This window comes from Rattus norvegicus, chromosome 2, assembly GCF_021556685.1.
Source record: "Rattus norvegicus strain SHRSP/BbbUtx chromosome 2, alternate assembly SHRSP_T2T, whole genome shotgun sequence".
In the NCBI taxonomy this organism is placed as follows: Eukaryota; Metazoa; Chordata; class Mammalia; order Rodentia; family Muridae; genus Rattus; species Rattus norvegicus.
In genome coordinates, this window is record NC_141535.1 from 17,582,375 (window position 1) to 17,608,425 (window position 26,051).

General features: G+C 37.1%; 2 protein-coding genes across 2 annotated transcripts in view; one reads left to right on the forward strand and one right to left on the reverse strand.

The window, feature by feature from the left end:
* The first annotated feature begins 1,717 nt into the window (after positions 1-1,717).
* Ccnh (cyclin H) lies at positions 1,718-22,310 on the forward strand. The gene is made up of 9 exons (NM_052981.4): positions 1,718-1,963; positions 3,050-3,172; positions 8,185-8,258; positions 9,343-9,553; positions 14,179-14,342; positions 17,178-17,248; positions 20,753-20,864; positions 21,214-21,274; positions 22,143-22,310. Exons 1-9 carry the CDS (start codon positions 1,847-1,849, stop codon positions 22,179-22,181), a joined length of 972 nt encoding a protein of 323 aa, NP_443213.3. The 5' UTR covers positions 1,718-1,846; the 3' UTR covers positions 22,182-22,310.
* Positions 22,311-24,365: 2,055 nt separating this feature from the next.
* Positions 24,366-26,051, reverse strand: part of Rasa1 (RAS p21 protein activator 1) — an 82,010-nt gene continuing 80,324 nt past the window's right edge. Inside the window, 1 exon segment of the mRNA NM_013135.2 lies at positions 24,366-25,498. Within this exon segment, the coding sequence (NP_037267.2) occupies positions 25,415-25,498 (84 nt within the window). The 3' untranslated portion in view covers positions 24,366-25,414.

Here is a 26,051-nt window from a genome sequence, read left to right on the forward strand (position 1 = left end):
AAGGTGGTAAGTTAAGAAAATGTATACAAGAGTTGACTTAAAATACTCTAAATTGGGGGAAAGGGGTTGGTCCAGTGGATTAAGCATTTGCTTCTCAAAGGCAAGGAACAGAGTTGGGATGCATACAACTCAAGTGAAAATCTAGTTTGCTTGTTGGCCAATGTAACCTTGCCCACCACTCTGAATGCAGAGAAGGGGATATGTAGCTAGCCTAGCAGGACCTGTGGAGCTATGGTATGTTTGAAAGGTGATGCTTCAATCAATACAATGCAGAGAGATTGAAGAAGATACCTAACATCGACTTTGGCCTTTTACACGCCTGTTACACATGTATACATGTGTCTTAGGGTTCTCTAGAGTCACTGAACTTACGAAATGTCTTTCTATATTGAGAAAATTTATTGTGATGACTTATCAGTCTGTAGTGCAGCTACCCCAACAATGGTCAGCAGTGAATGGGAAGTCCAAGAATCTGGTAGTTGCTCAGTCCCTCCAGGCTAGTTGTTTCAGTTGGTTTTCCATAGAAGGTTCCAACGGATGTGCTGGCAAGTAAATGCAAGCAGGCGAGAAGAATGAATCTTCCTTCTTCCAAAGTCCTTATGTAGGCCTCCAGCAGGTGTGTGGCCCAGAAGGTATGTACCACCATGCCTGGATCTGGGACCTATTTTTGTCTCAGGCTGACTTTGAACTCAGAGATCTCCTTGCCTCAGTCTCCTGGGATTAAAGGAGTATGCATACTTCCTTGCCTGGGCCTAAGCTTGTCATAGCCACTGTGCTTCAAGATCTCTATGCCAAGATCCAGGTTGGAATCTTGTGTCTTCCAGCCTCAAGACAGGGTCACAGGTGAGCCCTCCAATTCTGGGTTGTGGTTCATTTCGGATATAGTCAAGTTGATAACCAGGAATAGTCATTACAACATGCATACCATATACACAAAGATATGCAAAACTTACTTCAAGTTATGTAAGTAAAATTGATCCTTATTCTTCTGGTCCTCTTTTCTCCCTTTCCTGTTAAGAGCACATAATCTTGAATTCTTTTAATTTTCTCCTTATCCTAGAGATTTTAGGATAAGACTTTAAGAAATGGGATATTTCCTCAAAGCAAGAAAGGAAATCCTAGTACTATCTATGTGTGTGCTCTTGCTGGTAACTTTAGTAAAGTATGTAAAACCTTTCTTTGGAGACCATGCTCTGCAAAGCCAGATCTGTGATTGCAATACTCAGATTATAAATTATATTGGCACTCAAAATACTTAAGAGTCTGTCTACAAACAATACATAGGACAATTTAAGACTGCACAAAGACATTTGTGTTTGTTTACAAAAAAAAAAAGCACTGAAAAATTTCCAGGTAATAATTTACATCTTGGCGGTGTCCAATAAAACAGAATTGTAAAACTAGCATCCACTTTGTCTTCGGAGATGGGAATACTGGGAAGATTAAAAACCTCTGGAGAAAGGTTGCATTAGCTGTAGCTTGAATTCGCATCCAGCACTTCCATTTTCCAATCAAGTCCCTCTCTCCACAGGTCCTGAAGTCCCTAGTGCTCACGAGTCCTCGGGAACCAGGATCACTGCAGCCGCACCCACTTCTGACGCTACCAGGCCACGTCCGTCAGACTCCTCCCCAAGCCTGGGAGCCCCGAGGCTCCGCCCTCCCACGTCGCGGAATCCCTCCCTAGGGTTCCGGAAAGGCCCCGGGCAGACGCAGGCACGTGACCGTGACGTCACGCGCGCGCCTGCGGTCTGGGCCGAGGGTTCTCGCGTTGGCAGTCGCTCGTGGCTGCTGTCTCCCGGAGTGTCGCTGTTTCTGTCTCGGCCCTGCGGCCCGTGAGGGCTACAGCATGTACCACAACAGCAGCCAGAAGCGGCACTGGACCTTCGCTAGCGAGGAGCAACTGGCGCGTCTGCGGGCCGACGCCAACCGCAAATTCAAGTGCAAAGCTGTGGCTAACGGGAAGGTGAGGTCCCCGCGAGCCAGCCCCTGTGCCCACCCTGAACCTGGGGACCCTCCTGAAGTCCCGCTTTGCCTGCCGGCTGGAAGCTTGTAAACCGCTCACCTGGCCGTGTCAGTGCAGACAGTGACTGACGCGACAGTCAAGTCCCGGGCGAGTAACATCCTAGGGAATAGCGAAAGCCTTGATAGAGTGCGGATTTTAGTGCGGGACTCGAACTGGTCACTGGTCTTTCGGGATGTCAGGACAAACCATTATCTATAGTTGGCAGGAGGGAGGGCAGAAACAGCCGTTGGTGTCTAGTTGTGAGTCAGACTCGAAGGAAAGTATGTGGAGTGCTCGTGGTCATTCGTGGGTGAAGCTGTACCTCTGTGGCAGTGGTTGAAGAACATGGGCAAGCAACTTGTAAGTGGAAGTGTAAGGAGGATGAAGCTCATGCCAGAACTGAAGGGGACTTTCCAAAGACTTCAAATGGGAAAATGATGGCTTGTTGGATCTGCTTTCCAGAAACAACCTGAACTCAGAATGTTGCACAAGGAAGCCAGTTGAGTATGGCTTGTTCTATGGCACTGGTCTTCCTTCAAGTTTCCCACTCATTTTTATTATACTGCCCTGAGGTAACTCAGGCAAATAAGATTTGTATTCCCAAAACAAGAAGGTGGCCAATGAATTGAGGTGGTGGTGGTTGTTGTTGTTGATGATGATGATGATGATGGTTTAATTTGGGTGACACATTGATTGGCTGAGAAAACTACTTTGGGAGATTTCCAACAAGTGAAAATATGTATCTTCTTTTTAACTTACAAATAGTGGTTTCAAACCTGGGAGTATATTGGCATACTCTGTCATGATTGTTTAAAAATGTCCAAATTGACAGTTTGAGAACTTGTGAAATGAAGACCTAGATTCCGTTTATTGATTTTGTGTATTATTTTCCTAGATATTTTGCTTAATGCCTAGCAAACTTACAAAGAGAAAAAAATGTAAGGTCTGTTTTTTGTTGATGGTATGAGTCAGATTTAAGCAAGACAGAGAAGACAGTTGTACAATTAATGCACTGAACTTACGTTGAATTGTTTGCTCTGTCTAAAGGTTCTTCCAAATGATCCGTTGTTTCTTGAGCCTCATGAAGAAATGACACTTTGCAAATACTATGAAAAAAGATTGTTGGAATTTTGTTCAGTGTTTAAACCAGCTATGCCACGGTCTGTTGTGGTAAGTAGTTGTAAAGAAGAATATGCTTGTTAGCTAGCTTGAGAGAACTGAACTCTTACTCTTCACCCTTCCTCCCCACCCCCCACCCCCGATAATTTTATTTTTCACATTACATTCCAATCATACCACCACTACCACTACCACCTCTTCTCACCCTTTGCAAATCTCAGAGAAGGGAAGCCCTTCCCCCTTTGGGTACCACCCTAGATCTACTCCCAGAAGCATCTTCTCTTCCACTGAGGCCCAACATTCAAGTCATTCAATTTGGGAAAGAGGATCCGATGGCAGGCAACAGAGTTAGAGACAGCCCCTACGCCAATTGTTAGGGACCCATATGAAGATCAAGCTGCACATGTGCTACAAATATGGAGGGGGTCCTAGATCCAGCCCTCTTTGGTTGGTGATTCAGTCTCTGTGAGCCCCCATGGACCCAGGTTAGTTGGCTCTATAAGTCCTTTTCTGGTGTCCTTGACTCCTCTGGCTTGCTCAAGTCTGTCCCCCAGTCTTCCACAAAACTCCCCAAGTTCTTGATGTTTGTCTCTGGGTCTCCGCGTCTGTTTCCATCTGGGCCTAGATGAGGCGTCTCAGGAGACTGTTATGTAAACTCCTGTCTGGAGGCACAGCAGCGTTTCAGTAATAGCGTCAGTTGTCTCTTTCCCATGGGCTGGGTCTCAAGTTGAGCCAGTCACTGGTTGACCTTTCTCTCTAGTCTCTGCTCCATCTTCAATCTTATCTTACAGGCTGGACAAATTTTGGGTTGATGGGTTTGTGGATGGATGGGTTGATGTCCTCCTCCTTTCACTGGCAGTCCTGGCTAGCTACAGGAGGTGGATATTTCAGTCTCTATATCCCCTGGTCATAGGAATCTCAGCTAGAGTCACCCCCAGAGACTCCCCAAGCCTTCCCTAGGTGATAGTCTCAAGTTCTGTCTATTTCCCTCCAATTTCATGATGTGTTTGTTTTTAATAGCTGAATAGTATTCCATTCTGTAGATATACCACATTTTTTAAATTCATTCTTCCATTGAGGGACATTGGGTTGTTTCCAGTTTCTGGCTATCATAAAAAAAGATGCCATGAACACAGTTGAGCGTGTGTCCCTGTAGAACAGTGGAGCATCTTTTTGGTATATGCCCAGAAGTGGTTTAGCTGGGACTTAAGATCTATTCCTAATTTTCTGAGAAACTGCCAAACCGATTTCCAAAGTGGAGCTAAGGATGTTGAACATTTCTTCGGTGCTTCTCAGCCATTTGAGATTCCTTTGTTGAGAATTTTGTTTAGCTCTGTACCCCATTTTTAATTGGTTTATTGGGTTCTTTATATATTTTGGATATTAGTCGTCTGTTGGACAGTCCTGTACAATAAAAGAACTTCTGGAGGTATCACCATCCTTGATTTCAAGCTGCACTACACAGCAGTAGTAATAAAAACTGCATGGTACTGGAATTAAAACACACAGGTTGATCAGGGGAATAGAATCAAAGACCTTGAAAACACCCACACACCTATGGACACTTGATATTAGACAAAAAAAGCCAAAATGAGGGAAAAAAGGATCTTCAACAAATGGTGCCAGTCTAACTGGATGTCTGCAAATAGACACATAACTATCACCCTGCACAAAACTCATGTCCAGATGGACTAAAGAAAGTAAGAAACTGCTTGAACTCATTGGCACAGGAGATAAATTCCTGAACAGAACACCAATAGCTTAGGCACTAAGAGCAACAGTTACTAAATGGAACTTGATGAAACAGAAAAGCTTTTGCAAGGATAAGGACACCATCAATAGTACAAAGTGGCAGCCTACAGAAGGAAAATACTCTTTGCAAGTAGCCAAATTGTATTTATGTTAAGAGTTATCTTTGAGGTTAGAGTCCTAACTATAGACTAAATAGGACCCAAACTATTTAGCAAATAATAATAGAAAAAAAAATCTAGTAGTTTGTTTATTCTCATAGTGTGGCCCAGTACAGTCCATCTCATCCGAAAGGGGCTCTCTTGTCATAACTAGAATCTTAGATGATCTGGTGACTCTTGGAGTGCCTAATCTAGTAGTCCTCTGCTTCTGGATGGAATGAGCTGGAACTGTGGGGAACACATGGCCGCTCCATGGATCTTGCTGAAAAGTGAGTCTGGAATGACTGTGTTAACTGAGAAATGTGGTTTTTGCCCACATGCTTAGTTCCCTATATCAAAGCATGAATTTAATGTTCTTTAGCCACCACAACATGCTTCAGTGAAAGTTGTATATGAATCAAATTTTTTTAAATACCGGTATTTTCATACATGTTATCAGTATAATGAATGTGAGAAAAAATAATCTTGTAAGATTTTTAGGTGCCTATTCAGTTTGTACATTTTATAAGTCAGGACATCTCCAGTTTCATTTTATAGTGTGCTTACATGTTGTGACATCCTCATTTTTCTTCTCATATTCTTTACTAGAAAACAGTAGAATTGAGATTAGAATATAAACTTCCAGTTTTTCAACACTGCTAAACTTAGTTCCTATTTAAAATGCTCATTGATTTATATTCCAGCTGCTACTCTTGCCATAAGATCTTTTAAAACTTTAATAAGAGTATATTAGAGGTGATATTGTTACTGTTTTCTTGGTGACTTTGTTTTGTTTTGAAATGGTCTTGAACAAGTTATGTTGGCCTTGAGTTTGTTATATTCCAGGGGGTGACCTTGAACTTCTGGTCCTAGTGCCTAAACCTCACTGGGATTGTTGGCACTGCACTTCTAGTTTTAATTAGTGCACAGGATCAAACACAGAGCTGCATCCATGCTTGGCAGGCACACTACTGAGTATATCCCAGTCTTAAAGGGATTAGTTCATGTGGTTCTTAGTGCTGTGTTTTCTACTGAGGTGGGCATTGGTGAGAGGAATAGGTAACCTGTGTTACAAGCTAAACAACAAAGAAAAAAGATGGTGTTAAGGGAGTCCAAAACACTTTTACCTTGTTTATGACTCTTATGGCTTGTTGGCTGTAAAGGTTAAATATGAAAGTACAGGCTGGTTTTATGAGTCAACAAGCTAGAGTTATCACAGAGAAAGGAGCTTCCCTTGAGGAAATGCCTCCATCTAATCCAGCTGTAAGGCATTTTCTCAATTAGTGATCAAGGGTGGGTGGGCCCATTGTAGGTCGCATCATCCCTGGGCTAGTAGTATGGGTTTCTATTAAGAAAGCAAGCTGAGCAAGCCAGGGGAAGCAAGTCAGTCAGTAACATTCCAGCCCTGGCCTCTGCATCAGCTACTGCTTCTGACCTGCTTCAGTTCCAGACCTGAATTCCTTTGGCAGCAATGTGGAAGTGTAAGCTGAATAAACCCTTTCCTCCCCAACTTGCTTCTTGGTCATGATGTTTTGGCAGGAATGGAAACGCTGACCAAAACAGCTGTTTTTAAAGTTTCAAAACAAATGATTTATGACCCAATTAAAAAAAAAAACTATCTAGGCTCCTCTATTTTTATAATAGAAAAAATGGAAGAACATTGAAAATACTAAATCCATAAGTATTTATGGTTCATTGTAAAGTTGTAGACTTATCTGAGAGAGGTAACAGTCATAAACAGTAACAGATTAGTTTCTGTGATGAAATTGGGTTTTATCTTTTTCATTACAGAAACTGTAAAATGATCTAGTAGTATTAAATTATTTCTTTGGGTCAAGCAGTCTTTCAGTGAGTTTTATGAATGGACACAGTGATTATTTTTTTGTTAATTGTTTAAGTTGACAACAACTCTTGAAGCATTTAAATGGAGGATTTTTCCTGTTATCAAATAAATAAGTGGTTATTTTACTACTCAGTAGGTCAAGATAGATAGTTCTTAGTTGAATATAGCCTGTGACCCTTGATAAATGTGTGAATAAATAGGATTAATCATGCTATTTCATTTTCTGTGAAGATAGCAGTATGTTACTACTGTATTATAAGGATTGGGATAGATTGATACTGCTGTGCTTCGCACAGTGGAATTATCGGATGGGAAGTATTCAGGCAATTGTAAGGTGTACAGTTTGACAGTAGTCATCATGGTTCATCACCATGAAGATTTGGAATTAACAGAGAAAAAGCTTTTTGCTCCAATTATGTTATCCATTCGCATTTTTCCAAAATTGGCTAACCTGTGATCATTGGTATTTTAGTCCTTAAAATTTTCTTGAGTATAAGTATTCATTTTGTCCTGAATTCAAAAATTAATACACAGATACATATATTTTTAAATTCAGTTGACTACAGAAAGGATTACTCCACATAGGCTGGGGACAGATACCTAAAAAATAATACAGGCTCTTTGATTGTGTGTGTGTGTGTGTGTGTGTGTGTGTGTGTGTGTGTGTGTGTGTGTTTTTCCCCTAAGGGGAGGTTCTCCCTAATTGGTTCTTGATTTGTCAATAAGCTGGGTGGAAGGTACAGGTGAGTTCTGGGTCCCAAGAGGATGGAGATGCAGGGAAGAAAAGAAGGAACTTTTCTGCCATGCTTTGGAGGAAAATGCACACAGCAACCATGTAAGACTAAGACCTCAGGGCATCTAGGGCCTGCAGCCTCTGTTACTGGCTGGTGGCCAAAGATGCTTGGCAGGGGCTAATTGGAACAAGCCACTAGGTTTAGGGCAGAAGGAGAGACAAAGATAGTAAATTGGTAAGGGCACACATTTCCAGGTGGGAGGTATTTGTGCCCAGCAGTTGTGCTTAAAGGCAAGTTAAGGTGACAACGCTGTCTGTGTGTCCTTTATCCAAGGATTCAAGGGTCTTGGGAGTGGCCTGGTGGAACAGTCACTCCCTGAGCATAAGGAGGGTAGAAAAGGAAGCCAAAACACTCAACACTTTTGTTGTACTTTATCAGAATTCATTGTGATTAAGGGAAAATTCAGACATACCGGCGATGTGGAAAACATTTTTAAGGAAACCTGTGCATGAATAAGTTTTTTTTTTTCCAAATTTAACATGTAACAGAAGTAGATACTGCTTTTATAAATGTTTATATTTTTATTTTTAATCTTAGGGTACAGCTTGTATGTATTTCAAGCGTTTTTATCTTAATAACTCAGTAATGGAATATCACCCTCGGATAATAATGTGAGTATAAATTTGTTTTTGTTTTGTTTTGCTTTGTTTTTATTGAAGATGTTTATAATGTGTGGACCTTTATCTGTGAGCTGTATATGACAGATAACTGACAATTTTAATTAGGAACAATTTAGACCTGAATTTTTTTCTATTTGGATATAAGGCCTTCTTAGTTACTGTTATGTTCTGTATAGCTAATGGCCTCTGAACTGCAGCTTGTCCACCACTCACCTAGTTCTCTTTCCACTAATAATCCTATTAATTCCGCTATCAGTGGCACCTTTATTCTGCCAATTGCTTAGGCTAAGAATCATTTGAGGTAATTGCTTTCTCTCCATTTCCATTCAGTTTGTGCATCTTGTAACTTCATATTCATTTTGGCTAAGCAGAAGTATATGTTGTTTCCTCTCTTTGCTAAGCATCATGCTTATCATCATGTATGAGAACACAGTTAATATAGGACTCACCAAACGGTTTGCTGCCATTTATCCTTCTGTTTGTCTGTCTGTTTATTTATTTGTCACCATTCCCTTCTCAGCAGTCAAGCTCAGGGCTTTATTCTGGCTTCAGATACTAAAGGGTGACAGCAGTAGCTTTCTTACACTAGTTCTCGATGAACTTAAGTTAGTACTCAGGAGAATTCCATATTTGCTTGCAAGCAGTAATCACATCCTCACAATGACTTGAGGCTGCTGCTGCTGACTGTCTAGAGTATTAGTTACTATTACCTGTCTTGTATGGTTATAAGGTATATGCATGTGTTCTATTCCGTTAAATTAAATCTTCCATTTATATTTCTTGATACACACTACTTATTATGTTTTCCAAGTTTGTGGTTGGATTATAGACGCTATGTGTTAATGATGGTTAAATGCTGTAGCAGTAGTAAATGATGGCTCAACCTAACTATATAGTTTCTCCTAAGCCTAACAAAGTTTAAAGAGGAACATTTTTTAACTTCTGTTTTATTTTTTAATTTAATTCATTTAATTTCCTGCAGTATCTAGCATAGTCACATATGAATATTATGCAGTTTACAAAGCACTTTAAGTAATAATTAGGTATTTCTGCCATCCTTTATTTTTTTATGTAGGCTTACTTGTGCATTTTTGGCCTGCAAAGTAGATGAATTCAATGTGTCTAGTCCTCAGTTTGTTGGGAACCTTCGAGAGAGTCCTCTTGGACAGGAGAAGGCACTGGAACAGATTTTGGAATATGAACTACTACTTATACAACAACTTAATTTTCACCTCATTGTCCACAATCCATATAGACCATTTGAAGGCTTCCTCATTGATATAAAGGTAAATGTACTGGCATGAAACAGCTGATAGAGGTACTCCTTTATTACTGTTTGCTAAAAAGAATCGAAAGCTTTCTAACCAGTAGTATCCTAACTGCTATAACACAGGTGCACCCCAAGAATCTTCGCTGGCTTTTCTAGGGTAATAGTTTTCAAACTTCAGTGTGCATTAGAGTCTACCTGGAAAGTTTGTTTCTTAAGATTATTGGGTAAGAATTCCCAGGTTTCTTGTTTAGTAACCTATAGTAGATTATCAGATTATAGTAATGTTCTTATAACTGGTATATATTGTCATAGATCTAGGCCTAGTGACTTATAGTGCCTCAAAAAATTCTTAATATTAAACCAAAAGATAAATTAATCTTATTGTAAATGTTTTATGAACTCAGTTCACAAATATAATCGCCAAAATTATAAGTAAATTGGTGACACCTGTATGGTCAGGGGCTCAGGAAGTTTAGGTGGGAGGATCACTCTGTACCTAGGAGTTTGAGACTAGCCTGGCACTGTAGTGTCAGTAGATCACAAAGCTTGTAATACAAATATGTGCATGTGTATATTTTATGTGTAGAATTCAGTCTATGTATTTGTATGTACCACATATTAATGCATATGTTAATATTGATGTAGTCAATTTAAGTTGTTGAGTAGACTAAGTCAAAGAAAAGTCAAGAGCTGGTTATTCTCAGGTAAGCAGCTATTTATGCTAAGCATTATGTTTTTGGGGTGCAACCTAGAAACAAGACAGGAACATGACAACTTTCATGGACCTTAGATAACTATTAATGTGGTAAATTTTATATAGGGAAATCAAAATATTCTATTAGAAGATGGCAGATTGAAAAGCAAGGAAAACACTGTTGAAGTGAAATTCAAATCAAGAGTAGAATTAGGTGAGGAAAGAACACCCCACCCAAAGACTTTCCTAGTCAAGCACTCAGGAAGAGTCAGGGGATGGAGGGGAAGAGTGTTTTGGCTTGAATTAAAGGCAGGTATCTAGACTAGGTAAATAGTGTTGAAGATGTTTACAAAGGAAAAAGACCATGAAAGCCTTGTCTATAGAACTGGCATGATTGGGTTCACAATGTGAAAAAATGGCCTGTTGGCACCTCACAGGTTAGTTGGTGTCTATACTAGTCAGGTTTCTCTAGAGTAATAGTGTGTGTGTGTGTGTGTGTGTGTGCATGTGTGTCTGTCTGTCTGTGTGTGTCTCTGTGTGTGTGTGTGTGTGTGTGTGTGTGTGTGTGAGAGAGAGAGAGAGAGAGAGAGAGAGAGAGAGAGAGAGAGAGAGAGAAGAATTTATTAGGATGTGGTCAAGTTAATCAAATAGTGACTGCCTATGAACACAAGATCCTATCCACTGTCCAGTAGTTAAGTCTATGAGGCTGGATATCTCAACTGGTCTTCAGTATACACTAGAATGCCAAAGAAGGAAGTGCTAATACCAGAGAAGGAATGGACTTGCTAGCAAGGCAAGAGCAAGCAAGCAAAAAGAAGGGCCGCCTTCTGCCATGTCCTTTATATAGGCTTCCAACAGAAGGTGTGACCCAAATTAAAGATGAGTCTTAACACCTCAAAAGATCTGGATTAAAGGTGTGTTTTAAACAAAATCCCTGACAGGGTCATCCAGCCATTTGGGGTTCTAGATAATTTCAGATGTAGTCAAGTTGACAATCAAAATAGGCATTATACCATCAGATGAGATTAGACATCTGAATGTGTCTTGCATTATGAAGAGAGTGGATCACAATGGACAAAGGGGTAACAGCAGGGTAACAGCGAGGGCTTTGGTCATAAATGTTTAAACGGTAGTTGAAAAATGAAGAAGCTTATAATGGGAGTAAAATGTATCCAGAGTTGTAGGATTGTTGGAAAAAAATAAAGGGAAGTAGATAGAGTACTCTAGTAAGTAAGGAGAACATCTTTCCAATTCTGCTTGGATTAGGAAAAGATAATGGAGGCTGCTAATGTTTGCTAAATTCGGTGCCAGAAAGGTCATTCATGATTTTATTGACATTTGTCTTTGAAGTGTGGAAGGAAAATAAAACAGATTGGTGGCTTTAGGGGAATAAATTAAAAGGCAACAGGCTGTAGAGATGATGCACCAGTTTAGAGTACTGCTACTCTTCTAAATGAGCAGGGTTTAATTCCCAGCACCCGCACTGTAGCTCATAATTGCCTGCAATTCCAGTTCCCAGGAATCCAATTCCCTCTTCTGTCCCTCTTGATTACTAGGCATGCATGTAGTGCATAGACATATGTACAGGAAAAACAGATACACATCAACATGCATAAAAACAAAGGAAATAAAAATTTTAAAACTATAAAGGAAGGAGAGCCCTAGAACTCCTGTTAACTTGGTTACATAGTAAGATCCTGTCCAGGTAAAGGGAAGGAGGGAGAGAAACAAGTATGTTTCTTATAAATTAAAAAAAGTATGTTCCTTAATTACTGGATATATTCTGAGACACTAGGTGAATTTGTTATTGTGTTCCCAATATTATACTCTTCCCCCTTACATATTGCCCTTAGCTAGGTGTTACTGTGCATGGAGCTCTCATAACAATGGCTTCTGTTATTCTTGTGGATGTGTCTGAAGTGTTTTATAATTAACATTTTTGTTACTAAGTAGAAGAAACATACTCTAAGATAAAAATTAACTTTTTGCTAGTAAGTACAAAACATATATTCTAACATAAATTAGTTATATAGTGTAGCAAGAACATAAGCAGTTGCATAGTTTATCATATTTTGAAATTTCTGCAATATACATACTTATGTCTTATTCTGACACAAGACCATAGACTTGTTTACTCAAGCATTGCTGAAAAATTATATTTGTGATGCTTGTGAAATAACTGAGTGATGGGAAATGTTCAGCTGCTTTAGAACCTTGTATAACTCATTCCTCTATTCATTACTGATAGAAAAATTGTTTTGTAGGACAGAACTCGTATACATAACTTAGATTAAACAGTTTTTTCTGCGAATTGGAAAGAGGTAAGATGGAGGAAATGCTGGATGTAGATGTGTTTAGTTTTCTAGAAGAGATTGACATACTAAGTACTGATCCAATGAGCTAGTCATAAGAAAAGTTAAAGGGAAGTAGAGACTGTCTAACAGCTGGAGATTCTCTCCAACAATATAAAGGGGTTAGCATGTGGTTTGAAATGGTACAACTGGTCTTAGAGAAGATCTTGTGTTGATTCGAGAGAGAGAGTCTGGGTGAAAATACTATTGTATCTGAGGATTTGATAGGAATAGTTCTAATCCTTATTAAGTGCAGAGATAATTTTCCATAGAATGATGTTCTTTTGAAGCTTACTCAAAGAAGAAATTTTCTAGGAAAACGTGATTGTTAGGCTGAGAGACATGCCAAGGTTAGTGAATTTGAATTGATATTAGGATCCCAAGACCTCTTCTGTAGATTTTTCTGTCAATGCCCAGAAATCAAAAGTATAGAAATTAGACTCAGATACTGTTGAAATTGAGGCTGGAGAGATTGCTAATTAGTTAAAGAATGCTTGCTTTGTTCCAGAGGACCTAAGTTCACCAACATCTGGTGGTTCAGAACTGCCTTTAAACTCCAGCTTCAGGAGAAGTAACACCCCTTTCTGTCTCTGTTGGCACTATGCACTTATTACACACATTCACAGACAGACATATACATATACATTTATATATATATATATATATACATACATACATACGTGTATGTATACCTAAAAATGCAGCAAAGAAATTGTTGAAGATTCTAGTAAGTCAGATCAGGTAGAAGAATTCAAATCCAGAGCTCTAAGATTTACAAGAACCTCATGAAAAAATTAAGCAAAATCCCAAGAAAGTGGGGAGTGACTACATTTATCATTTCAGAGGTTAGATATTTGGGGACAATGACTAGGCCTATGTGGAACTCTACAGTTGAATCTGATATTTTGTTTCAGAATATTTATAGATTGTCTTACTAGTTTACAATTTGACAGTAAGTATCTGTCAGTCTGAGGGATTGAAACTTAAGGAAAGGAACTGATAGACTGCATAAGGTTTTCCAGAATTCTTGAGCTTAGTCTAAAAGTATTTCTGTAGATATCTGAGAAGGCTAATTGGTTCAGCACTCATTTCCCTTTACTTTCTCTCTCAATAATATAATTAGAAAAACTAAACTTTAACAGTGATTTAGTACAATTCCTAATGTGGCCTTTCAGTCTTTACCAGAGAGTATATATCTAATACATCTTGGCTTTGCCTTGAATCCAGTAGAATCTTAGAAATTTCCCTTTCTAACTGAGAAAGTACTAAACTGAGAATAATGTTAAGTATTATTGTGCTAAAGCATATGCTTCTGGTTTTTTTTCCGTTATAAGTATATTATCATGGTTGTATTCCAAAAAAGTTTGAAAGTCCTATCAGTAAAAACACTCAGAATTTGATGACTATAATTTAGTAATGTTCTATTAGTACATACCAAACAATTTAACATTGAAAGATTCATTTTTGGAACATAGGAAAGGAGTTACTTTTTAAAAATCATTATTTATTAAGTACTTACTAGCTACTGTAGTTTTTAATAGTATGGCTATCCAATAAATTCTCAGAAATAGTAACATCTATAAACTTTCTTTCTAGACTCGATACCCCATGTTGGAGAATCCAGAGATTTTGAGGAAAACGGCTGATGATTTTCTTAGTAGAATTGCATTGACAGATGCTTATCTTTTGTACACACCCTCACAAATTGCCCTGACTGCCATTTTATCAAGTGCCTCTAGGGCTGGAATTACTATGGAAAGGTATTAATTTGTCTTACCTTAGTTCCAATTCAAGTTTTACTTTTTAGTAAAGTCTGAATTTTTAACTAAGTTTCATTAAACAATGTTTCTGTGTGTATAAAATATATATCTGGTTTTGTGGTTGAATAAGGAAATTGCCTTTAAAGAAAGCATTTAATCTAGTATTGTTGAGCTAGGAGAATACTATTTTGACTTATCTGGAAGTGTGACATGTACTTTTGGAAGACAATTATAGCTACCAGTATATGACAGATTTACAAGGCAGTGTTAATGCAGCAAATCTGATTTATTGTATCATATGTTGAAAAGCATATGTAACACTTTCAGTAATGATTTATAGAAGCAATGCTTTAAGGTATATCCATATGAAAATTGTAGTTCAGCCATAAATAATAATAGCCAGTACATAGACACACATAGATGCAGACATTACATGAGTACTTAATGTGAGTTAATTCCACTTGATATTTTAATGTTATCTTATGCACATACTAATTCTTACACTTGTAACAGTGCTATAGGTATATTATTATGGAGCTGGAAGAATGGACAATTAGAAATAATTGTAATACTCCAGTTGCTTTCCAATTTATACTATTTATTATTCATATTCAATTTCTATTATGATGAGATTCTTTTGTTTCATCTTTATAATTAGCTAAGGAAAGTAAAATTTTCTAAACTTAAAACTATTTTATACACTTAAAAATTTCAAAATACAATAAGATGGCATCAAACAGATGTGATTTAGTTTTTGTCCTTCCTCACTGGGAATATTTATTATTACTACATACAGAAGTACCAATATTGCTGACCACACGGCAATATGTACACACACATACACATTCATACACACACACACACACACTCTAGTCCAGCCTGACCACCTGTCTTATCAGCTCTGCAAATGTCATGCATACTTACATACATATACCTACATATGGATGTATATACACATAGACAGACATACTTATTTACATTTGGATGGAAGGAGCTGAACCCCAAATGCCACACTGCATTGCTTCTCTCTGGCTTTTTTGTACCTTCTTAGACAAAAGTTCCTTAGAAAATTACCTCATAGATAAAATGCTACACAAAAGGGGAGTTACAGAGGACAGCAGTGTTTCATATAAGTTCAAAGTAACAGTTTCTCATGGTCTTGTTTTATCTTGGTGCACATCTGTGGCTTTATCCTGGATCTGACCTAGAATGAATATTTTTCCTTGATCACAAATCTGTCCCAAGCCTATTTCTCTTCTTAGTATAATTGTGAAATCTCATTGTAGACTCTATTATGCAGCTTTTACTATTTAATGAGGAATGGACACATTCTATTTTTGATTCTAACTTTATAATATATTCTTCTGACAAAACAAAACTATCTCTAAAAACTTTCTTCATAAATTATTTGAATCAAATCAGGAATTCTATAAAATCAGTAATTTATCTAAACTTAATTCATGAAAGTTCATCTTTATGTTGATTTGCATGAAATCTGTCCAATAGGATGGGCTAATGCCCAGGGATCATTAAAATGTAATAGGAAAAGGCATATCGACTGCCTAAGCAATCCTGAGATGCAGATCTCTTGGGACCTTGCCTGCCTCTCAGAGTTTTCCCATCTTAAGCCATGCAAAACTGGTGGGCCACCTCCAAGAAAGTTACCTGCTAGCCTTAGCCTCTCCTAGATGCCTCCTGACAGGTGGTTAGGAGCTGCCAGATATGGGTCCTGGGAACCAAGCTTGGGTCTTCTGCAAGAAAAGTATGTTCGTGTATCACTGAGACATTTCTCTAGCCCTAGTATACCTATCCTGTACAAACACAATACCCATTAGGTAGATTTAACCCTATTGTGATTTACATTGAATTTTATTTATTTAATACCACACCTAAGAAATACAAGACTGAAACACTGAGCTATAGAAAAGATAACCATGTGAATAACTGACTTGTCTGGAGGTTAGGTGTAGAGTCTAAGGGCACATGGGGAATGGAAACAGGAGTGTCAGGAGTTAAAGGGCATCCTGAGCTATGCTGAGCTGTAAATGGGCTACATAAGATCCTCTTTCAAAAACAGTGATTTAAAAATGAAAGAAAAAAAAAAACTTCAGGAGAATTGCAGATGGGTAACAAGAGGGGAATAAGGAAACTAGTTAATATGTAACGTAGTTATCAAAGTTTTGTCATATTGCTTAATCTAGGTAGTTTAAAAATAACAACAGTTTGTAAAACTCTTTGCCTTCTTTATAAGTAATTTAGCTGGAAGAAAGTTTTCTTTATATATTTATTTTTGAAAGACCTGAGTTGCTTTGGACTTCATAAAGATAGATTTATAAAGCAGGAGGTGATCCTGTGTTGGTAGATTGCTTTCTCATGTATAGCTATAGGTACAATGACATTGTTACAGACGGGAGAGAGCTGACTGGTGCATAGTCCTTATCTTCTACCTTTGAGCTTAGTTAAATCCATCTATAGCGCAGACTTTCATAAATCACATAAAGTTAGGTAGGCTTGTAGTTGGGCCATATCTATAGCAAACATTTATTGTAAAATGATAAATATTGGCTGTTAGTACTTTTATCTCTGAAAAGTTATATATAGTAAAATATAAACTTTGAACAGTACATGTCTCTTAAACTGGCAGAAGTGGTACTAAGTTTTTCAAGCTGTAATAGGTTTTAGTACTGTGGAGGTTTCAAATAGTATATACTAGTTTTAAATAAGTAATTTAAAAACTGTCCTTGATAAAATAAACATTGATGTAAATAATTTATGCCTGTCTTTTCAGTGTGCAATGTGCTTTCAATGAGTTAAAAATTTTTTTTTTTACTTCAGCTATTTATCAGAGAGTCTAATGCTGAAAGAAAACAGAACTTGCCTGTCACAGCTACTGGATATAATGAAAAGTAAGTGCTATTAACAAAGCTGCTTACTGAATAAATATTTTGGTATTTAATGTGCTGTGGTAGACTGGTATTTAAATTTATTTTTATTGAATTATTGTGTCAAAATGCATTGAAGATTCATTGCCGAGAATAAATAAAAGGTATGTGAAAGGAAATACTTTTATTTGTAAAAAGAGAATATGGATATCAGATTTACAAAGGGCTAAGTCAGAACAGATTTTTTTTTTAAAAGTATCCACAAATAGATGGTTGACACTTAGAATCAAGAGAACTAATTTCAAGGAAAGGTTTGCATTTGGAGCATTTGTTTTATAAATAATTTTAGCTAGTTAATACCTTCCATGTCCTGTTCATTTTGTTATCAGTACAAAGCTAGTAATTTTTCATGTGGGGGTTGGTAAAGGAGAGGTGCCAATTTCAGAAGACACATTGACTATTATTACAGCTTGGAGATCAACATCTGGGTCTGGGTTGGGACTAGGTAGTAAAGCCCTTGTCTAGCTCATTCCAATTCTTGTTTAAACTCTAGCACCAAAAACCCAAATCATCCAAACCAAAAAACCATGAAGAATGCTGCTTAAAAATGCCCCCTTAGATGTTTGCCCGGAAACCGGGAAAGGGAATAACATTCGAAATGTAAATAAGAAATACTCAAGTTAGTAAAAAAAAAAAAATGCCCCCTTAAAGGAGGTCCATGTCCTACCTGTGGAACCTGTACCTGTTAAATGAGACTGTAAAAGGCGGTATTGTGCAGGTTAGTTCATCAGAAGGTGCTGATGGTAACGTGAGTTAGTGAAGTGAAAAGTACATGTTTTAACAGCCCAGATGTCCTTCAACAGAAGAATGGGTACATATACACAATGGAGTACTATTCATCTATTAAAAACAATGACTTCATGAAATTCTTAGGCAAATGCATGAAACTAGAAAATATTATCCTGAGTGAGGTAACCCAGTCACAAAAGAACACACATGGTATGCACTCACTGATATTAGCCCAAAAGCTTGGAATACCCAGATATAATCCACAGACCACATGAAGCTCAACAAAGACCAAAAGACCAAAGAGTGTATGCTTCAGTCCCTCTTAGAAGGGAGAATAAAATATTCACAGGAGAAAATACAGAGACAAAGTATAGAACAGAGACTGAGGGAAAGGTCATCCAGAGACTGCCCCACCAGGGGATCCATCCTATATTCTGTCACCAAACCTAGACAATATTGTAGATACCAAGAAGTTCATGCTGACGGGAGCCTGATATAGCTGACTCCTGCCAGAGCCTAACAAATACAGAGTCAGATGTTCTCCACCAACCATTGGACTGAAAACGGGGCCCCCAATGGAGGAGTTAGAAAAAGGACTAATGGAGCTGAAGGGACTTTCAACCCCATAGGAAGAAGTGCCAACCAAAATTGTACACATGGAGGGAGCCTTAGCTCCAGCCACATATGTAGCAGAGGATGGCCTTATCTGACATCAATGAGAGGAGAGGCCCTTGGTCCTGTGAAGGCTCAATGCCCCCGTGTAGGGGAAGGCCAGGTCAGGAAGATGGGGTGGGGGTTGGGGGGGACACTCATAGAGGCAGAAGGGAGGAAGGGATGGGGGGTTCCAGAGGGGAAATCAGGAAATGAGATAACATTTGAAATGTAAGTAAAGAAAATATTCAATAAGAAATTAAAAAAAAATTGCATGTTTTCACAGGGTCCTCATGAACAGAAGGTAGAGATATGTTGGAGACGGTCATAAAAACAGTGTTTAGACAAAAAATGTGCATATCTTTAAAGTTGGAGTGATGTGTCAAAAAGCCATTACATTAGAGCCTTCAGACAAAATTTGCCAATACTGTGATTTTTGGCCCAAGGAAAAAAGGTTTCAGATTTCTGGACTCTGAAGGGTGAGAGTATACAGTTGGTTGCTTTAAAACACCAAATTAGTAATGATTTTAATAGGAGCCTTAGAAATTAAAAGACTTTGATAACAGGCTTACCAAAACCCCTTGGTGCTAGAATTGAGAAATCCTCTTTAGAAATTCTGATTAGAATTTCTGCTTAATTAATACATGCATTTATGTATTAAATGTATGTGTGTATGTAACATATGTACACACATACCTACGTACGTATAAACATAATACACATATATGGCATATATATCACTAATTTGTGTTTTTGAGAATCTAGAAATGTAGCCCAGGCTAGACTTAAACTTGAAGTGTCTTTCCTCAGTTTCTGAGTGTAAAGATTGTAGGGATATGTCACCATGCTCAGTTCTTGTCTTGGCAGTTATGTTCACAGGTATTGAAATGTACTTTAGAGGTAAAGCAAACCAATTAAAATACTGGCTTGCAGACCTTTGTTTAGGGCATATACTTTAATGTTTATTTTAAAAGCTGACATTCTAGTCATGTAGTTTCATGCCTTGAAGTGATTTTTTTGCTTGAAGTAATTTTGGATTTCCTCTAAGCATAATGGAGGGTTTTTTGTTTTTGTTTTTTTTCCCTATAAACTGTAGGTCTTTGTATTTACCACTAGAGGGTTCACTTCCAAAGCTAATTGTGATTTGATCATAGTACTTTCTAACAATTTGGTAGTAGAAGGAACCATTAAGAAAACACACTGCTTATCTGAAGCTTACAGCTTAATTATTGATTTCTTATGAAACAAGAACACTTCAGAAAATATTCAGTTTTAATAATATGAAGGTATTCTTATTGAAAAAAAGATATTGACCTAAAGATGTTGAATCACAAATACCAATTTCAGTCTGAAAGCACATGACCACACAGTAAGTCCCCAGACAGGTTTCTAATCTTGAGATTTTTGGTTTATTATATTAAATAACAAGATAGAAAGTATTTTATGTAATCTTATCTTTACTTATCTAGTTTGTTTTTAACTTTTGTTAAGGAAAGCATTCTTTTCTTGTTATATATATATTTTTATATGGTAAATAAGAGGGTATATTTTTGGACAACATCTATAGTATAGATTGTTACTGTGTATGGTTGTTAGTAGAGAATAAAGAATATTTACTAAATCACATAGGGATTATTTCAAAAGCCTTAAATTGAGAAAAATGTATACATGAAGGTACTTATAAAAAATTACTACCAGTATTATATACAGCATGCTTATGTTTATGCTATATATAGTATAACATAAACAGCAGATACTCACTGTTTGAACTTTAAAGGCTGCTGCTGCTTGATTTTAATACAGAATACAAATCCTAGTAAGAATATTTGTTGTCATCAATGTCTTCTCTTTCCTGAAGCAAGTTAGATTATTATGCTTTCTTTAATACAAGCAGACTTTTTGGGTTGTGTTTTGTTTTTTAAAACAGGATTTGTCTGTGTAGCCCTGGCTTTCCTGGAACTTACCCTAGACATGGCTGGCCTCAAACTCAGTTCCACTTGCTTGTGACTCCTGAGTGCAGAGATGGAGGCATGTGCCACAACATCTGGCAGAAGAGTTTTTATTAAATACGTTTGTATCCCCGTGTAGGCATGAGAAATCTAGTAAAAAAGTATGAGCCACCCAGATCTGAAGAAGTTGCTATTCTGAAACAGAAGTTGGAGCGATGTCATTCTTCTGACCTTGCACTTAATATGGTTACGTAAGTAGGCATGACACAGAAGTTATGCTCATAAAGCCATTGAGTTCAATTATGTCACTGGTACAAAGTTTGTTAATGTTAGCATCTAAATCAAACTTTTAAAAAAAAGTTGAGTACACTGATTTTTGTCTGTTTGGAGTTGAGCTATCTAGTGCCTGTTCTTCAGTAAAAATGTATTTTGTTTTTGAAGATAGGGTCTCACTCTTGTTAACTCATGCTAGTCTGAAGTGAAGGTAATCCTGTTACCTCAGTCTGAGTGCTGTCTTTGTAGCTGTAGGCTACCACATTGGGTTATAATTAATTTTGTTGCAAGTATCAGTTTTGCTAATCAATAACTGCTTATTTATAGAAAGAAGAGGAAAGGCTACGAAGACGATGACTATGTATCAAAGAAACCCAAACAGGAAGAGGTGTGTTTTCCCCTAGATAAACTTATCATTTTTGTTTTCTGGCATGAACTAAGTTAACACGTACTGTTCTGAACGATTATAAGCATTATAGACAGATGGGGCTGAGAATGTTTGAAACAGTGTCTGCTTTGTAGCTCTAGTTGGTCATGAACTCCCAGTTCTTAAGAGAAGTAAGTAAGCCTCAGCCCTCTGAATACTAGGACTACAAGTACGTCTGAAATTTGAAATAATTTTTTACTTACCTGTTTATGCACAATCTGAATTTTAAAGATATCGTTAAGGGGAAGATTTATTTTGGGTAACAGTTCAGGGGGATTAGAATCCATGGCAGGAGAAGGCATGAAGAGGGCTTCCTACAAGGTGGTAGGAGCAAGAGGCAGCTGCTTGTTACATGGTGCTCACAGGGAGCCTATACATGGTCTATTTTTACATGACAGTGAACCACTTCTAAAGTAAGCTACTTGATTGAAGTAACTTCCTATGATAGAAGGTGTGGTTTGCCAAATTTTATCTGTTCTATAAGAATCCTTCCCTTGCCTTACCCCAGTTTTAAAAACTGTCTCTTAAGAAGTCAAAGATAAACAAGCACAGGCAAAAGGATAGCCTTCGTATACTCCTTCACAGAGCGGGCAGCGGCCTCCATGTCATTGTCACAGTGAAGTGCAGGCAGGACTTAGCACATACCTGTACTTCAGCACTTGAGATACAGCAACACCACAGGTGGCTGCAGCCATAGTAGAAAACCATCTCAGAGACAAACAGATCTACAATAGACTGTTGTCAATCCACATTTTCTTAAAGGGAAGAAAAGAACAAATGGCTCTATTGTTCTTCAGTGTTACCCTCACCACATGTTTTTTCCCTTTAGGAGGAGTGGACGGACGATGACCTGGTAGATGCTCTCTAACCAGTGTAAATGACTGCAGCAGTACTTACTGACCGACGGAAGTAGGAAGCATGTCTGACATTTTACTTTTGTCAAAATAGTGCAATGTGAAAACATCAAAATATATTAAACTTTTCTAATTCTTATATATATTTCCTCTGTGATTGTTTTATACTGCCACCTAGTTAGAATATTCATGACCCACTAGGGTTAGTAGCAAACCACACCTTCCTGTGGTGGCCAAAGTCAAACTATGGTACACTTCCTTATATTTTTCTAGACAAAATATAATAAACATTTCCATTTAGAAGACCTGTACCAGAGAAACAAAATACAGCAGTAGGTAAACACTAGAAATGCTAAAGAAACAGGTTTCATTCTCCAGAAACTCTTCAGGTGCTTCTCAAATGTTTCTCTATTTCTGAATCGCTACTAAGCTGTAGAAGGTACTGGGCACTTAGTACCTAGGTGCTAAATTTTATTCCAAACAGTTACTGGCATATGCGTTTAAATAAAATAGAATTTTTGAATATAGTTTAAAATCTTAAAATTACGACCTATAACTCATAACAAATAGTATAGTCAATTTTACCATTAAATTAAAAATAGGCATTATATTGACTAGGAATTTCTAGATAAATTAGACTCAAATTAAAAATGAAATAAAATTAAAAATTTAGTTAATTATATACCTCAATGTGCTATTTTCCCAAATAGCGATTGGAGAAGACAATAATGCCTGCTCCTGATAAGATCATTCACAGCGTGCCTGACATACCAATATGTACTTGCTGTATATACTAATAGTAGGAATTACAGTTAAGACCAAGTTGCAGATAGATATGTGTATATGAGACCAGTGTTTTTTTATTTTATTTTTACTTTTCTGGAAAATTTTCTTGAAGAAATTCTGAGAAACTCACCTATCTTGAATCTAAATCTACCCTTTACATATTCCAAGATACATTTCCCAGGAGGGTAGGTAGCATTTTAATTATGTTTTTAAATGGTGATGTTTAGTCTAAATATGTTCATCTCTAATTATTTTTATGGCTTGAGTTTCTTGTCTGTTTTCTTTTGGAATAAAATTTATAAAGTAAGGCTTTATAAAAGTAGAGTAAAATCGAACACTTATGTGCCTAAGTGTAGTTCAACAACATGCTAGACAATAGACACAACTGGAGATGCTTGCAGTGTCTGTCTTTCTTTCAGATCACTGAAAAGATTGACATCAGAGCAAGGGCCATATGTTTCTCTGAAAATTTCCTACCCAGTCCCATTAAAAATAAGTTTGAGAGATTTTATTTCTCTTATCACTGACCACCTAGTTACTACAGGGTCTACAAAGGTAAATAACAAGTTTCCCATTCCAATTTAAGAGACTAATAATAAGCATGTCACTAAAATACAAAACTGAGGGCAAGTCAGATTTCTTTTAAAGTAAATGGTAGAAAACGGGAGGAGCATGTCAGGTCAAAAAAATGGTAGATAGGCTCACATACAATCAGCAAGGACAAACTAAAATGCCTTAAACTGGATCTTTCCCTGTTTTCCAAAGTCCGTATTTTCAGTAACCTATCTGTAGCCCTTTTACTTTATAAATTAAGAACAGAGATGAATCATAGTGCAGCCAATGATCAATAATGGGAATTGCACTGAGGACAAAGCCAAGGAGCTGGTTTTGTTTTGTTTTTTGTTTTGATTTTGTAACCACAGCTAACTCGATTGAAGCTGTGAGGACAGTCAATTTACTTTTATGGCAGTATTCATCCTTATATGTAGGCTAGGGAGATCCCAATATTCTATAGTTTGATTCTCAGCAAAGGGCAATAGACCTTGATTACTTAACATCTTTCCCTATACACAATATCTCTTGAGTAATGCAATCAAATGTTTTATGGATCTAGGCCTTCATAAAAACATTTTTATGGTGGAAACTTTATTAATACCTTCCTTTATACCTCCCTTGGTGGTTCTTTTTTTAAAAAATCTATTTTGATTACTAAGAATACTCTGCTACATATTTAAGTTTGGTCATCAAAATATAGGAAGGAAGACATGTTCCTTAAGAAGTTGTACACTGAGTAAATAAATGGAATCCTTTGTGAAAGAAACAATAAAATTCCCTCTGGTTTTGCTCTGATATTAAAGCTTGAACTATCCCTAAATAGGAAGAAGATAATTAAGTCCAATAGTAAGCTAATCAATTATGCAAGCTATCCCTTAGTTTATTTTAACTTAACCCTTGTGAATACTTCACACAAAAATACATACACAGGAGCAGATGAACTATACAAACTAAATTTCCAGCAGGAAAAACAAGTACAAATTGAAAGATATGTAAGTTGTTAAGTGGCTGATGAGGTTGTCTGCATAATCAGAGATAACAAAAACCATCTTAGAATTGACAAAAGTATTCTAGCAGTTTGTTTAAACATAAAAGACACATCAGCAATCTATACAATGGTCAAGTGGGTAACATGCAATAATTGGTACAATGACCAATAATATTTATTGAATTTAAACTATTTACTGTTGTAAACATTTTAACAAAAGCAATGGGATCTAAGTACAGTCTTTGACAATTCCAACAAAATAAGTGGTGTGTTTAAAAAATAAAGCTGATGAGCAATAGAGTCATCCATTTCATATATTGTCTTTCAACAATTCCGGAAAGAAGAGCACGGTATTTTTAAAAAGTATATAGCAAGATTGTTCCTATTATAATGTCAAACTCTGGAAACTGTAAATACAAATAAATTCAGTGAACAGTCAAATGGTCATGTTTATAAAGAAGAAATTGCAGTAAGAACTGTCTGCGATCCAGTTAAATTCTGTTGTCAATAGGATGAGTTTTCTTGTCAGTTGATTTCATAGTTCCTTTTCCGAGACAGCAAAACTTTGGCAATTGAATATACTGAAAATATATTTTCAAAGTTTAAGACACGTCAGTCAGCGTTTTTGCTGTTGTTAAGGGTGACCTGTACACCAAGGCTCAGAGTTTGGTAAAGATTCCATGTGGAAAAAGTGCACAATATTCTGCACAGATAGCTTACAGAGGTGCTGGCAGTTACTCTCCAGCAGTCTTGGGTTTTTGCTTGCATAGCTCACACATCACTGGAATGTGGAAAGGTGTGCTATTTTTTTTCTTTCTCTCTTTATTATTTTGTTTTTCTTTTTGGCAAGAGCAAAGGAGACATGGTGATGTGAATTACCACGTTGGGCATGCCGAATCCATGCAGAACACCGGGCTGCTACCTGACATCATTGGTTTTTGTATACTGGTTTTGCTTTTGTTGAAGCAGTTCTGTTATTGCCAGAAGCTTTTTCAGTACATGCTAGACAGAGGAGAAACAGTGGGGGGAAAAAAAATCACAAAGCAAATAAGAGTCTAAAATTTCAATTATAGGATTTGAGTAGTTTTGATAAAAGCTACATCAAAGCAATGAAGGATACTTAAGTTACTGAGATTCCACTCAAAACTTGAATTTTGATTACTTAAACTGAGTATTTTTAGTTGTAATTAAGATAGAGAAGTTCTTAACTACACTAAATTTTGGCATTATAAACCTTGGAAAATCTAAGTTAAACAATGGCAATGCTTTTCCAATTGTACTCTAATTAGTTAGGACTGCTTTCTCAGTTTAAAAGAAAAAGTGAGGATTCTAGACTTTCATGCTAATGAGAATTCATAATCACCATTGTAATTCATTTGTAAAATCTATTCCAGGTAAGAAAGCAGTGCAGTGTGGTGGTAGCATTTACTATTTTCTGAAATCATAGGGAAATTAATCAGACGTAGGATGTGTGTATCTTGGTTTATATTTTTCTCTGTGATTCCCTTTTCTCCACATTTAACCTCCTTAGCTCAAGAAAGACTTATCACTAGGT